Source organism: Podarcis tiliguerta (assembly GCF_965153285.1).
Source record: "Podarcis tiliguerta genome assembly, chromosome: 2".
Lineage (NCBI taxonomy): Eukaryota > Metazoa > Chordata > Lepidosauria > Squamata > Lacertidae > Podarcis > Podarcis tiliguerta.
This window is the reverse complement of record NC_139535.1, coordinates 27,876,004-27,894,060: the sequence shown is the minus strand read 5'-3', so window position 1 is coordinate 27,894,060 and position 18,057 is coordinate 27,876,004. Positions and strand designations below refer to the sequence as shown.

Below are 18,057 nucleotides of genomic sequence, written 5' to 3'. Positions count from 1 at the left end.
CTATGCTGTATAAGAAGCAGGCGGTTATCAGTTTTTAAGAGTTTTATTTTCTGACAGATGATCTCAGATTCCATTTTCAGTAGTAATGTTTTGTCAGAGCTCAGACCTAGCCGTGCATGCTCCCTGGAAGTTAATTAAATTGCTGCCAGGAGGGCTTCTATTTTTTTCTTTAAATAGCTGACATGTTGGGTTTCCATTATAGCCCATAGGCTGCAAAGATAACTGTTGCCTGGTGTAGCATAACACAGACTATGTAATGAATTCTTGGTGGTTGGTGTGTGTAGGGGGGTTTTATTATTTGAGTGATAAACACAGTTTGTAAGAGGAAACAGTTTATATAAATACATATGCATACCCTGCAGACTGATGTTGCAGCTTAATTGAAAGTCACGAACTTCCGCATCAGACAGAAGGAATATGTATTTTGGTTTTTTTTCTTTTACTTCTGGCAGCATGCTTTACAAGTTGCAGATGTGCTGTGCAAATGCTCAGTGTCTGTAGCCGCATCTCATTGCAAACTCACTGAGAGGATTGTAATGATCATGATTTATGCATGTTATTGAGGGGAAAATTGGGAAGCTGTTCAAAGAAAGCAGCTGCTCTAATCTAAAAGCAGTCAGAGCCATGCTGTGGTGAAACACCTGTTTGCCACATTTCTCATCATAAAGCTGACTCGGCTATTTTTTAAAAAAACAAAACAAAGCAGCACAACCTCTGGAATCATTGGCAGGCTGTAAAGCCTTGGATATCTTAGTTGGAACACAAAGGAGCTATCCAGTACCATGCAGGCTCTGCTAATGCAGAAATGTCCACCCTGAAGAGGAATAGCAATCTTTATCACAGTCTGGCCAATGACTGATGTACTGGGTGGCTGCGGGGGGGGGGGGGGTGTAAGAGAGGCTCCCCAGAGCTTGGAAGCCTGCACGGAAAAGCACTCCCATATGTCCTAAAGAAATGTAACAATCCTGCTTGGAAGTAGTAAACACTAGTGTGGACCTGATCCAGCATATGTACAGCCTCCTTAGGGGAAAAATGAGCATGAAAAGTGAACTGCACACTTGTTCCCTTGCTCTCTCGCAAGCCCAGACTAGACTGGAATTGCCAGATTGTATTGGAAGCAGAGAGGGTCCTTAAGAAGTAGTCTAGGCTGCAACTCAAGATGCTGTGGCCAACCTTTAGGCATGCATGCTTTCCCATCCCCACAATGCACGGGTAGCCAACAAGTTGCCCTCCAGATTATGTTGGACCCCAACTCCCAACATCCTGATGGGAATTGATAGGAGGTGGGAGTCCAATGACAACTGGAGGGCACCAACTCTGCCATAATAGTTGGTACATATTGGTTTTGTGGTAATTGCTGATTTTTTTCTTCTGGTTATGGCACCTCCATGCTGATAGTGAAGAAATCTGAGATGGATGACAAAGAGCAGTCTCCTGTTAACTGAAACAGCAGAGAGATAGCAGGAATAGTTTTGGCTTTTATTGAACAAGATCAGTTGTGGATTCTGAGAGATCTGTAGGAACATGGCTTTGCCAAACATTTTGTTCTTGGGTGGTCCCTTCGCCTTAGTTCATGCGTAACCAGTGTTAGAAACAGAGATATGAAAGCTAGGAGCTAAATGGCGCCTAAAACCTAGGTTATGGGCACCGTGATGGAGTGTTTATGCATCTTTTTTTTATAACGAGTACAAAGCTGAAAATGAACAAACTGCAGCTAAAATCTTAAATTTTTTCATGTGGTCTAGTCCTCATCTGAAGACTGCAAAAAACAAAGCCATACTTCCCCTGCCCACCCTCCTAATAGTCTTATGAGGGTCCCTTCTCCAGTCTTGAAAGTGGCTGGAAGTGGGGAGGCAGAAAAAGGTCCTCCTTTTCTTCCAGCAGTGGCAGTTTTAATCTGAAATCTTAGGCTCAGTACTGCACCCAGAGCTCAGAAGCTGCTTGGGTTAATGAAATTCCCTGTTGCAAAACATGCCCAGGACAATGGGAGTTTCAAACACTGTGTGTGTAACCTTCCTTAGCACTTCATTCACTAAGCACATGTTTACCAAGTTGGTGTGTGATTGTCTGAACCAACCCTCTTTGGTTACCTGCATGCAGTATACTTCCAACAATGGAACTGGATTTCTGAAGTGTGTTGCTGCCAAGTGGGTGTTTCCTGTCTGGAATCCTGAGGCATGGTAACAATAATCTTTCTGAGAGGGCAATGCCTGTTTATGGTATAGAAAAGAAAGCAGCATCTTGGACAAATACTTAAAGCTGTCAGGTTGATGCATGAGGTTGTAAGGACTTGGGTTCTATATGCATGATAAGGTTATCTAAAAGTCTGAGTGAAATGTATGCTACGACAGACAAACGGTTGCATTTGCTTTGTGCTTTATTTGTTTCTACATGGAATTTGAAGTTCCTGAGAGTCTAAAGCCACTTAATGGTTGTGCTAGACTTCAGAATTGCCACCACTTTCGGAATAAATATGTGCATGTAAAGACTTTTCATTTACTCTCACAGGGAGCTAGTTTTTAAATTGGGGAAAGTATTTCTTTTTCAGTTTTATACCCAGGCAAAATATGAATTAAATAAGCTGCCGTGCTCAACACCCAGGATTCTTAACAGCACTGCACTTGTGGCATTGTAAAAAACCTTAACAGATTTGTTGGGTACTTCATAGGCACAGCTACTTCTAACATAGCTTTATAAATGTAAGTGATGAGCAACATTCCAGTATCTTTCATTAACAAATATACCAATCTCTCATTGGGTGGACCAGAGAACTGCCTAAGGATCTAAAATACATGATTTCAACTCTATTATGTACTCATTGTGTGACTCAGGGCAAATTTATTTTCTCTTAGCCTCCGCTCCCCATATGGGAAGAGTGTGGTGACCTACCTCACAGGGTTGTTGTGTTGATAAACTTTCTAAAGCAGGGACGTCCAACTCCTAAGAGACTGCGATCTAATCCCACAATAAAAAGCTGGCAGTGATCCACCCATGGGGGGGGGCACGAACCAAGGTAGTTGAGCTTTCTTGGGGGGAGCAAGTCAGTCAAAAGTCACTCAACAGAAGATCACTAGCGATAACTCCATCTGCCACTTTTGAGATCATGCACAAATGAAGGACCGGGCAAGGGGGCGGGGCCAGATGTTCTTTTCCCACCACGGAGGAAATAGGACCCGTGATCGACCACTAGCTGCAGGAAATCGACCAGTCGATTGCAGTCGGCCAGTTGGCCATCCCTGTTCTAAAATATTGCACCACTTGCAGATGTTGTTAAGTGATTTATAGGTTGGATCCAGACTTACCAATCCTTCCATTCTCAGAAGGGACTGAGAGTCTACAGAAGCTCTCGCTGAACGAAGAGGGCCTAAATTTTGCCAATTCGCTCCACCTCTCCCAACATCACCTCCAGTGCTGTCTTCCAGTCCTCTGGAGCAACTTTTCTGTGGAAAGACGTAATAGGCAAAAATCACCTACCCCATTCCTCTCGCAGAGCACCCTGTGTACAAAGTTCCAATAGGTAGTCTGGATCTATCCTGATGTATTTTAGAAAGACATATCACAATGTAGTCTATGTGAAAACAGTATCTTCTTGTTGCTGGTGCTGCTTTTTTGGTGGGGTGGAATGACAACTGACTATTATTGAAGTACATATGAAGTACGCATATTCAGTTTGAGGTTAACAGGGTTAACCTGTGGGCTGGGTTAACAGAAATAGATCTTAATTATCTGTTCTACAAGGCAATCAATGCATCCAAGTTAATCAGCAGGTGTAAATATGCCTGTAGAACAAACAGGGAATTTCTGTGACAAAACAGTGGCCACAATCCAGCCAAAGTTAAGCAGTATCATTGATTACAATGGGACAGAACTGAAGCACATGTTTAAGGCTTTAATCCTACATATTGCGCTTGGTGGTATTTACTTCTGCGTGGACTTTTACAGGGTTGTCCTGTAATTTTCCAACTGAAATCAACATATATGTTGCTTTGGCTCAGTTATGTCCATTATTTTGGAAAGCAATTAGCTAACGAAGTGTGATGATGTCAGCTGCTGCAATTTTGTGCTGTCAGTGGTGTCATTTCTAAAGAATTCAAGTGAATACAGAGACTAAGTGAGACAATTCATGAGATCTGTGGGAAATATTGTATTCATTAGGCTTTTACATGTTTCCATCTGAGAAACAGATACAGTACTATTATACCTCTGAGCTATTGTTACTGTGCCTTGGGTGCCTATATGTAACATCGTAACAGGGCCAGTAATAAATCTGCTTGGAATAGGGTTCCAGTCAGTCAGTTACTGTAGTTGAGATAACTGGGTACATTTAGGCTGGTGGGAAGAAGTTAGGGAGACATCATAGCTGTCCTTCAGAGATCTGATCGGCTTCAGGGAAAAGATGAACCAGGCTTGTTTTCTGCTGCTCCAGAAGGCAGGAATGGAACTAATGAATAGAAATGGCAAGGAAGCAGATTTTAGACTACCTCTGGAGGCGATCGGCTCTCCTTAGCTGGAACCATTGAAGTGCAGGCGGGACTCCCGTCTACCTGGGATGCTGTAGTTGCAAGAGTCCTAAATTGAGCCGAGAGTTGACTAGATGGTCTCTAAGGTCTCTGTGTCGATTCTGTGAAAACAAAAATGAGAGCTGTTGTGTTTATATGCAGCTCCACTCTGCTATTTCTGAAGCTTTCCCCTGACTTAGGTTTACTGTGTGCCCAGGAGACATAGCACAGACAGTGCTTGCGCTTTAATGCCACTTTCCCCTTGTAGTTTTGCCAGTTCCCTGCCGCTGGATGCATGCCTTTTTGTAGGCCGAGGTGCCTTTTGTTATCAAGCACATAGGACTGTGATAACAAGCTTTCAGTTTTGCTGCCGCACAATGGAACCACGACTAATTTGGCTAATCTGACTTTTGTGCAAAGAGGAAGAACCCATGAGTGTTAGCAATAACAAGTCTGCAGCTCTTAGAAGCCTCATGGGAGACATCTTCTAGCATCATGCAGACCGTGAATAATCCCCACTCGCTCAACAATAAATCCGCAGGTAGAGAGGAACAGATACGCTTCCTGCCTGGTGCATGGGAGAATCTGTCTGGTGCTCTGAGGTCATTCTTGCAAGTTGTAAGTGCCTGAATGAGATCATATGCCCATTGGTTATCCCCTGCCCCTGCCCCCACCCCACCCCAAAAGCTGTAAGCTCTTTAGAGTTTAATGCTCTTTGTAAATATATACACTGTGGATCTCAATTTAACATACACTCATACACACACAAGGGACCTGGGTGCAGAAATGTATACCTTTGGACTACAGCTTCACATTTTGGGATCGGTGTATACAGTAAGCCTATGGCTTATGTGCATTGAACTTGTGTGTGCTCAAATTTGATGGCAAAAAAATTAAAAAGGGGGCAGATGTCTGGGGGGGGGGGGAAGACTTGGCCAGTCCTGCCCACCATTGAACCCAATGTGTTTTGACTCTATGCGACATTAGCTCTAGGTGTAACCCATGTAAGTGACGGGCTTACTCTAAATTACTAAACAGTGGTTAGACCTTTCAAGCATGGAGGCTGCATATGTTTGAACCAGCAGATGGTTTCAGCCTCTAGGATGCTCCAGCACAAATTTGCTGTATAGGAAAGTGATACTGGCTTTCCCCCTTGAATTGAGTGATCTTGTGTTCCCTCCATTTCCATAGCTGGCTGTGAAGCATACTATTGCAGGTAAATGAAAGGTCGCATTTTCCAATTCCGTCTGCTTATGAATTTTAGTTTAGAAACTAGTTTAACTGAAAAGGGAGTGCTGGTGTAGTCTTCGGTAATGTGTAGATGTCAAGCTGTTTGTAGAAGAATAATTTACAGCACGGTCCTCTCCGTGTCTCACTCAGCAATAAATCCTCTTAAATTCAGCGTGGGGTTTATTCCTGGGCAAACGGGATTAGAATATGGCCTAGCGGTGTAGCAGTGAGTTTGGCTATGAAATTAGCACACTTAGGCCAATGCTGGCCAGTGTTAGGGACTCATCTCTCTGTGACCTGATTGGCCAGTGTTGGCGTTTTGTTTATTTAATGTGCAACTCTTTTAGAATTGTTATGCATTGAAGTTCTCACCCTGGCCACCGGGGTATCGTGTATATAGTTTTCACTCAGGTCCATGTCAGTTAATTTAGGCGGGAAACCCTGGGTTGTTGTTGTTGTTACAATGTTGTTCAGTTCAGTTCCAGTTTACTTATAAAGAACTACTTGGAGAAATCTCTGTGTCATCTAATATGTCCACCCACTATTTAATAAGAATGATAGAGATATTTTAGAATGCCGTTCTCAACTGAGTACAGTGGTACTTCAGGTTACATACGCTTCAGGTTACATACGCTTCAGGTTACACACTCCGCTAACCCAGAAATATTACCTCAGGTTAAGAACTTTGCTTCAGGATAAGAACAGAAATCGGGCTCCGGCGGCGCGGCAGCAGCAGGAGGCCCCATTAGCTAAAGTGGTGCTTCAGGTTAAGAACAGTTTCAGGTTAAGAACGGACCTCCGGAACAAATTAAGTACTTAACCTGAAGTACCACTGAATATTCTTTATTGCATTTATGTACTGCCTTTCTCCCAATGTGTTCCAGGCAAATGGAACAAATTATTTTCAGACCACTTTCAAGATCTGGTGACACCAGCTCCCTGGCCTAGGTTTATAGAGACCAAGACAAAAAACATAGTGGATTTTATTTATTTATTTTCTCCCCTGAACACCTTGCCGTGTTGCCAGATGGCACAGATAATGGACTATCCTTCTGGTTGCATTCTCTCTGGGCTGGATTTTAAGTGGTAATCTGAATTGCAGATGATCATCTGAGTCCAACCTGAGCTTGAATACACTGGCAGGTGAAGCTAAGGCGACTGGGGAAAAGGAATGAGCCGAAGCTAGCATTTCAGACCCTGAAGTTCTGTTACTCATGGAAATAGAAGCACAGAATACAATTTGCAGCGCTGTGCCTGTGGCATTATATTCATACTTATTTGCAATTTGGGGGGGGGGGGGAGCTTTTCCTCAGGTCACATTGACATTGTGAGGTTTTTTTTGTTTTTTGTTTTTTTGCTTTCATCTGTAACATGTCACTCCGTTCAATTAATGAATCCATTCAGTTTATTTTCTTAGGAAAGTGTGCCATGTTACTCCTTGTTCAGTGGTGTGCTTTGTATTGCACACATTGTCATCTGGATAGTGTTGGGTTAGTGAAAGTTGATCCTGTGTTGTGAACAAGGGTTTGAAGTTTAGTTGATCTTTAGTTCTCCTGCAGCCTAAGGAGTCTATTATTTTCAGCCCTGTCACAGGAAACCTCTGAATTACGGCTTGCACCTTCATTCAGTGTGTAGGAGCGGCTTGCCTTTGTGACTTTTTTAGGGGGGGGGGCTATAGCAAAATAGGGCACTGTAGTTTGTCATGGGTGTGTTGTGAACATATATTAGCCTCTTAGTGGTGAGCCGCTGTGGAGGAGCTTTGAAGGAGGTGAAGAAGCTGTCATTTATACGTATACCACAGAGAACTAATGAACAGATTGCTTCAAAGTCGAGATGAGAGCAGAGATGTTTTATTTATTCAGAAGATTTTTTACCCGCCCTTCACCTAAGGTCCCAGAGCTGATTACAACAATAGAATATGCAATGTATAAAAACAGATAAAACAGCTAACGATTGTAAGAGCAAGGAGAACCGTTTCAGCCAGAACAGAGCAGTATACATTCAGCGAAAGAGGAGGGTCCTACAAAACAAAATACCTTAAATGTCTAAGGCTATGGTATAGAAGAAGCATGTCTTCAGCTTATGTCGAAAGCTGTACAAGGAAGACTCTAGATACCCCTCCATGGGGTGTTCTAGCCTTGATTCAGGAACCTTTACACACAGATGCACACATTCACCCCCCCCCAAGATATTGCCCCCCCCCCCATTTCTTGGGAGTCAGAGAAAAGCTTGGGTGACATGACTTGACTTTGTCATTCATATACAATCGTACCTTTGTTTTCGAACAGCTTAGTTCTCAAATGTTTTAGCTCCCGGATGCCGCAAACCCGGAAGTGATGTTCTGGTTTGTGAACTATTTTTGGAAGCCGAACCTCCGATGGGGCTTCTGCAGCTTCCAATTGGCTGCAGGAGCTTTGGTTTCCAAATGTTTTGGAAGTCAAACGGACTTCCGGAACGGATTCTGTTTGACTTCCAACGTACGACTGTACAGGTGACTCGCATCTTATGTAGAGGTTATGTTCGTGGCCATTGCTTGCAGATGCAAAATCATGTAAAGCCAGGAACCTCCAGAACTGTCCCCACTACAAGTTGGAGGAATGCTTGCCCAGCTTTGTGGAGCAGGGGTTCTAGGACCCTGCCAGAGCGCTCACATCTCCTTCCCAAAGCCCGGCTTCTGGGATACTGCCAGAGCCCTTGTGCCACCTTCCCAAAACTGGGTAAGCCCAGCATTGCAGCTTTGCCCAGGTGGTGGTGGGAGAATATATAAATGGGGAGTGGGTTACACACACACACACACACACACACACACACACACTATGCAAAGCTGTGATTGCATAAGTAAAATAAGTGTAAGATGCGAGTTACCTGCTCAGTTATTGTACACTGGAATAGTATTAGCTGAAAGTGTTGGCACAATTCATTGAAACACTATGTTTTTGTGATATGGTACAAGGAAATGTGACCATGGCTATATCCATGTTATAGCCATGGTGGGCCATTAACAAATGCAAAAGGTGTTGCAGTCTTCATGCAATGAACACGTGCATGCGAACAGCTTATAAGAATTGTGCCTGGTTTGATTTTCTTTTGGGAGTAACTCTTTGAAAGAGGTTTGCTCAAATAACACTCAAGCGTTTGACATATAATGATATTTGAGGTCAGTAAGAAACTTTCCCACCACCTCAGATTGGCTGCAGCCCTTAGGAGAATCTCCTTGCAGATCGACTTTCCTGTCATCAATAGCTATTTGCCCTGCAGGCGCTGGACTACAATGGGCCTGCTCTGTGGCGGGTGGAGACCTAGATTCTGGTGAGAACTGGCGGCTGAAAAAGAATCCTTTTATTTCCTATAGGAAATAATTGGAGTGTTGAATTGGAGTGTTTGTGTTATCCACACATGCATACATATTCATACTCTGTCTGTGTTTTCCAGTTAACTGAAAATGTTAAAATAATGGCTTGGATCCTGTGAACAGTACTCAGTTCAATGAGGGCAGTTTTTGCTTATTCCTTATTCCCTTTGTTCCCTGAAAATGTGCTCCAGATGGATCAGAGAACATCATGGGGGATAGTGTGGGGCGTTGCAAGACAAAGGGGGAGGCCTCCTCCCTCCTTCTGCCAGCAAGAGCCTTTCCTGAACCGGGCATGGGCAACTGACAATTTATCCCAATGTTGTTGGTGTGTGTGTGTGTGTAAACATAAGCAGATAGAGCTTAAATCTGATTTTTTTAAAAAAATATTCCAGTTCTGGAAGAGGTATTTGCTGCCAGAAAGGAGATATTTCTCTTGACAGGAGGCACTTTCCAGAAATATTTGGATGCCAATGCTGCGATAATACAATCACTGGGGTGGGGTACCTTTTTCAGCCTTCATTCCCATGGGCAGCTTCCCTGTGTGTTTGCGTAAGTGGTGGATGGGGCCAGAGCCAACGTTGGGTGAAGCAGCAGATGTGAGACTTAGCTTTGTACAGTAGACTACATACTGGCCAGGCAGAAACCAGAGGTCTCTATGCGTGCGCGCGCACACACACACACATGCCCCTCCATCTTTTGCCCAGGCAACCAAAATGTCTTTTTGCAGTTCAGGGAGGCATTCCAGGCAGACAGAAGCACACAAGGAGGGCGCTCACAGCAGGGCAGTTGAGGGGTATGTCTTGGGGACAGTCAGTCCCGAGGAGCAGGTGGAGAGGACTTGAGGGGTGCATTTGGCCCTTAGGCCTGGGGTCCCCCACCCCTGGGCTACCACACTGTTAGGAAATCCTTCCCTGTTTTGTGGACAGGTGCACATCCAGAGAGATTCTGCAGCAGAGGGTTGGGAAGGAGTCACACTTTTCTCCTGTGCTGAATTATTTAAAGATGCTGTGAGTTCAGTTTAGAACAAGGCACCTTGTATAAGAAGTCATGCGTCAGCTTATTCCATTGGGAAAAACGAAGCACGTGTTAATGACTCAGGAAGCCCAATGAATTACTGGTACAGAAAAGTCATGTTGGTGCTTGCTGATCTCTGCTAAAAGCATGCAGAAATCCTGCAGAAACTCGTTGGCCTAATTAAGCAGATAAACAGAAAGTATTGCCCACTTTTCTTTTCTGCCAGCAACCACACATGCCTTTTTGTCTTTTTAAAATAATTAAATGGATATCTGCCCAATCCCTACGTCTTGGGGCCAAGTTACAATTTCTTTTTAACTTTCTTTCTCCTCCTATTTCTCCCCCCTCTCTAAGAATTAGAATAGTGAGAATGCCTTAGCTGATTATTATTTTTTAGTCAAAAAGTGGAATCAGTTTTGCTTTAAGAATCTTAAGAGATGTGTCCATGTTAGAGAACGCGGGGGTTTGTTTTATCGACTGGTTGAACCAGAAGGTATCGTTTCAGCAAAGAATATTCAGTGGCTGATGAGTATCACTGCTTCGTTTTCTTCGGCAGCCAAATTTCCTCAGTTGCACTGTGCCCCTAATCAGAAAAGTAATTCAAGTCCACTTCTTTTGTTCAGAGTTGTCATGCAAGAAGGCCTATAGGGTTACGTTGCTATGACAGCTGGACTACACTATGAATGAACCCGCTTCCGAGTGGCTAAAACTCGGCCCCCTTTTCCTAGAACCAACTAGGCAAGTCTTACTGATTCCAAAATAGTTAACACTCTTCCATTATTTTGTTTTCCCATGCACTTCCAAGTGATGAGAATGCAAGGAAAGATCTAAAGAACTTGCCTGCCTTTCCTACCAAGACGCTACAGGAACACCCATCGCTCGCCTTTTGGTAAGACACATTTATTTTTCATTTCACTTGCATTTCACGCTTTTATCCTGCCCTTCTTCTCTAAGCAGCATTGGAAGGGTCGGAGAGCCACAGTGTCTCTTCCATGAATAGGAAGGGCTCTTTCCATACTTGTGGTCCATGAAGTGAGGAGGAGGAGATTTTTGACAAGTTTCACTTCCCATGCTTCCCAGCACTACCTTGTTCTGGAGGGTTCTCCAGCCCTCCTAAACAGCTTTTCAATGGATAAAGGAGGCTGCAGGGAGGAGGAGAGGAGGAGGAACTGGGCAGAAATCACCTCCCCTGTTTCACTCACAGGAACTAGATCCAAGCCATAGTTTCTCTTCTCCCCCTGCCTCCAGCTCCCCATATTATCCTCACAACAAGCCAGCAAAGTAAATTAGGTCTGGCTGTGCCTTGCCCAAGGCCATCGAAGGACTTCCACCTCTGAGCAGGGGTTTAATTCAAGGTCCTCCTGGCCCATCAAACACTTTATCTGTAGCCCTAAATAACACACATATTTTCATGAGGCTGTCAAAATTTCCTCCCAGCTCCTATTTATTTGAAAAGCTGTTGAACAAATAGTATAGATGTATTTAATACAGACACTGTCCAAGTTCTGTAGGTCGATAAGTGTATTTGAATCCAGGGCCAGGATTTAAAGATTAGTTCAAATGTTTAAGGAAAACATAGGAATGTTTAAAAGGAGTTGACTTTCATAAGATGATCTCTCTCCAAAGTAAACTCGGGGCTGTAATCCTGGGACTAAAAAAAAATGCTATTATGTCCCCTGCTCAGTCTTCTCTAGGCTAAACATACCCAATTCCTTCAACCTTTCCTCATAGGACTTGGTTTTCCATACTCTGACCATCTTCGTTGCCCTCCTCTGAACCTGTTCCAGTTTCTCTTCATCCTTCTTAAAGTGTGGCACCCAGAACTGGGCCCAGTATTCCAGATGTGGTCTACCTAGTGCAGACTAAAGTGTAACTATTACTTCCCATGAGAGTTACGTGGCCATCTTTGTTGTTGCCGCTTCATAGTCCATTGCTGTCATGCTGATAACTCACCTTCATAAACTCAAGCCGCACTATGAAATCTGTAGTTATAAGACAGGGCAAGTCATTGATCGTTTACAACAGCTTATTCCTTTTGGGCTGCAGTTATGCACACAGGTAGGTGTTTCAAGTTCAGTAAGTTTTAAGCAGTGTATGTAGGGTAGCAGCCTTTGTGGGCCCCACGGTGTTGCTATCTTTTTCTCTAGCAGGCCTCCTGTGTCTTAACAATATCAGTGTCCTGCAGCAATTCAACAGATCTAGCTACTCCAGTCATTGCTGGCCCATGTAAGCCAGGATTATCCCTGTTAAATACCTGCATTTTATGCAACTATGAAAGGTCCTGGTGAAAAAATTAGAGGCCTGTAGCAGACTGTAAGACATTTTAGTTTGAATCCAGAGTTCCTGTGAGCTGAGCTCTGCTCACAGGATGCTCCTGTTAGAGGAAGAGGTGAGAAGGTGATTTTCACCCAGTCCTTCTTCCTGCTGCAGCTCTGCAGTCCACTTCCCACACTATATCCAGAGGGTCTCTCAACCCTTTAGAGTAGCTTTTCAAGGGATTATGGGGGCAGGTGGGGGTGGAGGGGGAATTGCCTCTTCCTCTAGCAGGAGCATCCTGTGATCAGAGTTCAGCTCACATGAACTCTGGATCCAAGCCCAAATGTCTTAAAAGCTGCTACTGGACTCCTTCCTCCACTCAGCAGGACTCTTCTGCCTTTAACAGCAGTCAAATTCATTGAGCAGCTACATTATGAATGGCTGCACAATGATTATATTACCTTCATTATCAGAGGTGATATGCTTCAATACCAGTTGCTGGGGAGTGCTATTACACACATCTCCTGCTTATGGGCTTCCCAGAGGCCTCTAATTGTAAGAACAGGATCCTGGACTAGATGGGTCTTTTGTTTGATCTAGCAGGGAACCACTTAACTTCTCCTGTAATTTCCCCCAAAGATAATGTATTGGTACAGGCAGTTTTCTGACATAGGCACACTTTTGTCTGCAAGTTCTCATCATGGTGATAAGTGATGCGGTAGGGAACCTAACATAACTCCACCTGCTTTTTGCTAAATTTCAGCTTTGCTGTGCTTGCAACTCGTTCAATGCTTGTGTCTTAGTATTGGGACATTCTAAAGTAGTGTGCACGATTTAGCAGGGCTAATTACAAATCTAGAGCCCATCCTGCTATATCAAGGAACAGACACATCGTTCCATTCTGTGTAGCTCAGTTCCTGAATGTGCAAGAGTGCGCACCTCACTGGAGAGTTTCTTAGCGGAGTGTTGTATGTTTGTGTGTGGAATGGTTTTCTGAGTGCCATCAAACATTATTATTTGGTATAAAATAATTCTGCCGCCTCCTTAACCATTGTGCTTGTTCCACAGTGAGGACAGAGTCATTGAACATTATGTAAAAAGTAAGGGGCTGACCAGAGGACAAGCGATTGTTCAGTAAGTGTTTCACTTGGACATTTGTGGGGTGAGGTGGAGTGCAGAAGGGGCTTCACCAGTGGTCTGATAGGTTGACATGGTTCTCAGTTAGTCACTGGTAGACACTGATGGTCAGTCATTACATGCTGAAAAGTGACATGCCCACCTGTAGGTTGCGAAGGCATGGACAGCAGATCTTTGGACCAATTCCCCAATTCCCCTCCCACACTGTCTTTTCTCCTGAAGACTCCACAGTGCCTTTCATAGCCAGGAGCCTACTCAAGAACTGACCCAACAGCTGAAGCTGTGCAAACAACTGAACATTCCATGAATAGGCACTAGCTTGGTCAGATCTCATTTCCTGGTCATATCTCCCTGAGGTTATGTGTACTTGGCTATTCAAATTTCTCTCATATAGCCTGGGCAGCTACATTTACCATGGAAGTGTACTCAGAAGAACATAAAACACACCTTAGAACTAAACTTGGAAAATAGTTCAGACCTGTATTGTTAGAGAGCTCAGCCACAATAATTGGAGCCAAGTTTTTAATGGAATTTAGCTGTTAAGCTGGCAAGCAGAACAGGGGCTGAGCACCTGTGCCAAATTGCACCGCACAGCTTTTGGTGGTGTTTTTTAACGGGAGACCACGCTAATTCCATTCTGCTGAGCTCTTTTGACATTTTTTTGACCATGCAGTTTGTTGCTCTGCTTGAACGCATTTGTAAACATAGCTGTTGACTGATCCGTTCTAAAAAAAATTAAGGGGCAATGGGGAGAACCCTCTGCTGCAACTTAAAGAGGAATAAAAAAAATCAGAGAATATGTGCTTAGAGAGAACTTCACAGAAGAACCGGCCCATTTACTTATGAATCTGTCTGCACAGGTACATGAAAGTGGTTGAAGCGCTGCCTACATACGGAGTCCATTACTACGGAGTAAAGGTTAGTGACCGCTGCAAGAGAACCTAAGTGCCTTGGGGCAGAATTCAGCATTGCACTAAGTGTGGTACAAAGTCTGGGAACAAAGTCTGTTTGTACAATGGGACTTTTCCCCCCTTCTCCCCCCTGCTTGCCTCCTAAACCTCTTCTAGGGGTTCCTTCAACCCTCCAGAGCATATTTAGGGGGTGCTTGCGGGGGAGGAGAGGGGGGAGCCCTGTTGCATGAGTGGACTTCGTTGCGTGCACACAGTAATTTAGTTGAGTCCCACCTATAGAGTTGGAGGTTTGAAAGAGCAGCGCCCCCCTGGAAAAAAACAGGAGGGAACACATACTTGGCATACAGAAGGCCCCAGGTTCATGGTGGGGATAATTTCAGTTTGAGGCACTGGAGAACCGCTGCCAGTGAGAGTAGACCTACCTTCCTTGACATGCTGCTCTCCGTATGTTGGACTGAAGCCCCCTATCGTGCCTGGCCATTGGCCATGCTGGCAGAGGCTGATGGGAGTCAGAATCAACATCTGGAGCAACACTCTTGCTTTAATTCAGTCTATTGTTTTTAATATTACAACATACATGTGGTTCCCAGGTGTTTGTTCCCCTTGGCAGTAATTAGACCCAGACCTGCTTAAACTTCAGCAAGATGGTGGCCTCGTGTGCTTTCAGACCATATTGTGAGGCCATATGCTGGGAACCTTGTGTCGTCTTCCACACACAAAAACACAAGATGTGGCATTTTATTTATGTGTGCAATTTTAAGCAATTCATGGTAAGCAATTTTAGGGCAGGGACACATTAAAAACACACCCAAATACAGCATTATTTGGTAATAACTTAAGATCACACATACCTAATGTATACATTTTATAATCCCATACGTTCCTGATTAAACTGTGCAAGCTTGCCAATATATGTTCATAATAATACAGTTGTTGAAAAATGCCGACTTCACACTAGCAAGCTAGTGGCTGAGAGATTGAGCTGTGAACCAGAAAGCCCTAGTTTACTTTGGCTGTGAATGCATTTGGTGGCCTTAGGCTAGCTGCCGTTTCTTAGCCTCTGAACCTCATCTGCAATAGGTGGATGATACTAATAACCTGTGTTAAAGGCTTGTGGTCAGGTTTACTGAAACAGTGTGTTGGCTGCCTAATGCTTCATGTTATTATCTCCTTAACTGAGAAAGAGAGACCTGTGAAACATGAAATCTTGCACACAGGTCCTTCCGAGAGGAGGCAGTCACACAGTAACAAGATAAGCTTCAGTCTGCTTCCTTACTCCGTATCATATGCTCGTGCAAAGTAATAAATGCAGGGTGATCTGCTAAAGGCAGCAAGATGTACTTTGCAGTAAAGTGCCAGGGATTGTGCTGCATGTGTACATAGCCCATTCTTTCCTCTCAGCAGTGTCCCAGGGCAGCAGTACTTTGGACATACCCCTCATCAAACCCCTTCCATTGTTGTTGTTTTACCGCCCACAGATTTTCGTCAGTTTGTGCCCCGCCTGTAGCCACTGTTTCAAGGAATGCAGCCTTCTCGCTTCCTCACTGCTTTCTGCCTGTTTGCACAGCATCTATCTTCCAGCTGGGAAAGGAATGGCAGACCACTTTAAACAATAATCCCCGCTCAGTTGGCTGCAGGTGTGCTAACAAAGAGCTGCTTTTCGTCTCCCTAACCTGCAGATACTTGTTGCAGAACAAAATAGTTTTTAAACGCTACTGCATCAACTCTGCAGCGCTTGACTCCTACTTAAGTCTCGCCACTTGTGTCCTTTCTGTTCTTCAGGATAAACAAGGGATCCCATGGTGGCTCGGGATCAGTTATAAAGGAATCGGCCAGTACGATTTACAAGATAAAGTCAAGCCTAGGAAGGTAAGTACCTGTGTGTGTGTGTGTGTTTTGTAATACATAGGTGTGGGTGCAACTTAAAAAAAAGATGATTAGCAAAGTGTTCCTCTGTTCAGTGAAAGAACTGTATCCAGTGTAATCCAGCCTTTATTAGGGACTGAACCTTTAGTGCGGCAGGTGCTGCCCAGTGGAACTCCCTGCCAACAGACGTTTGGCAGGAATCACCCTGATAACTCTGTTATTGAAACAGGCCTTTTGACATGTGAATTTCTTTTCATCTACCATTTTTTATTGATCCTTTTATTGATTTTATTGTCATGTCGGGGGGGGGGGTTCTGTTGTATACCGACTTGCTGTATTTTTATGAAAATGGGGCCTTTAAATATTTAAATAAACACTGTGTGAGAGGCACAATACAGCCTTTTTTGCAGTGGTGGGGGAAATGTGTGCCTGTTCTTTCTCCCACAAGCTATTCTAGAAGAATAGAGGAGGAGGAGGGGAAATGGACTTGCCACCTTTGTGGGAACTATATTATACAAACTTCACAGAAATATATGGGCTAGTTTCTGCATTCACTCACTTAGGGTTGCCCTTTCTTTCTTTCTTTCTTTCTTTCTTTCTTTCTTTCCTTCTTTCCCTTGCCTCCATATTTTTAACCCTTCCCTGGCATGCAGTAGTGTAATGCATGACACTTCTTCTTGCCAGGCAGAGAACCAATGGGAAAAGCTTTGCCCAGTGACTTTCTGTGTGTCTGTCTGCCATCAAAAGTAGGGGAGCAGGCCCTTTGGAAAGGACATGTCCATTTGCCATTATTAGGTCACTAAAACGTGATTAGAAGAAATTCTTCATCCATCTCACTGGTGGCATCTCAGGTGAACCTGCGGCATGGCATGAGGATAGGTGGGTAGGCTGAAACCTTTTGCCATCCATCGTAAGCAGCATGTCAGAACAAAATAAGCCTAAGCTTCTTACCCTACCAAAATAGAGGGCATGGTCGTGCCCCACTGCTTTCTCTTGCCATCCCTAAAAGGCCCCTTTCCTCCTCCCTGGGCATATGATGTGTATAGGAACTGTCCCAACTCATAAATCAGAAACACGTGCAAATCATAAACTTCTGGAAGAACTAATTTCCCTTGCTGAGTGGAGCAGGGATGCTTTAATGCACGTGACTATCCCACAGGGAAAACACACCTTGCTTCTTTGCAGCCACACCTCTGTGCTTTATCTGCATATTGATGCCAAGAGCTAGCTATTCTGATCTTTTTCCTGCTCCCTAGATCACTTAGGGGTCAACACCTCAAATGCATTTTCTGCCAGCTGCACATTTTGCTGCTGTCTCAGAATACAAGTCAGGTATGTGTAGGAGTGGTACATCTGGCCAGATTTTTTAGCAGACGTCTATATTTGAAAAAGTATCTCAATGGGAAATCCATTTAACACCATAAAAGAGGCAGATCTTACTGGACAAGAGGTCTACTCTTTCCCATGTCCCCAACTGTTCTACAACAATGCAAGTAAATAATCCAGAAAGAATTAGTCAACATGCCTCAATTTTGTTTTGTTTATCCAACCATCAGTTATTCATCTGGTACAAGAGTAACTGACCCTATGGCTCTCCAGATGTCATTGGACTCTTAACTCCCATCATTCCTGACCACTGGCATGTTGGCTAGGGATGATGGGAGTTGTAGTTCAGTGACTCCTGGAAGACCACAGGTTAGCCATACCTGATCTAGAACAAACAAGCAATGGCTTGACTATGCAGTGATCAAATTATTCAGTGAATTTGTTTTCATTTTTTTAAAAAAATGTA

The 18,057-nt window shown here is 43.9% G+C and overlaps 1 protein-coding gene across 8 annotated transcripts in view; it reads left to right on the top strand.

Moving 5' to 3' along the window:
- The window catches only part of FRMD4B (FERM domain containing 4B), a 234,606-nt gene that overhangs the window by 166,006 nt on the left and 50,543 nt on the right, over window positions 1-18,057 (top strand). For 7 of the 8 annotated variants that reach the window (XR_014507531.1, XM_083424796.1, XM_083424795.1 and 4 more), the window contains 4 exons: window positions 10,901-10,984; window positions 13,420-13,485; window positions 14,349-14,406; window positions 16,182-16,268. Coding sequence is in view for 7 of the 8 variants with exons in the window: in XM_083424796.1 (XP_083280922.1) it covers window positions 10,901-10,984; window positions 13,420-13,485; window positions 14,349-14,406; window positions 16,182-16,268 (295 nt within the window). In the remaining variant the exon portion in view is untranslated. Of the gene's footprint in view, window positions 1-2,079; window positions 2,181-10,900; window positions 10,985-13,419; window positions 13,486-14,348; window positions 14,407-16,181; window positions 16,269-18,057 lie in introns of those variants that run through there. The other variant, XM_083424798.1, reaches the window with a different exon arrangement.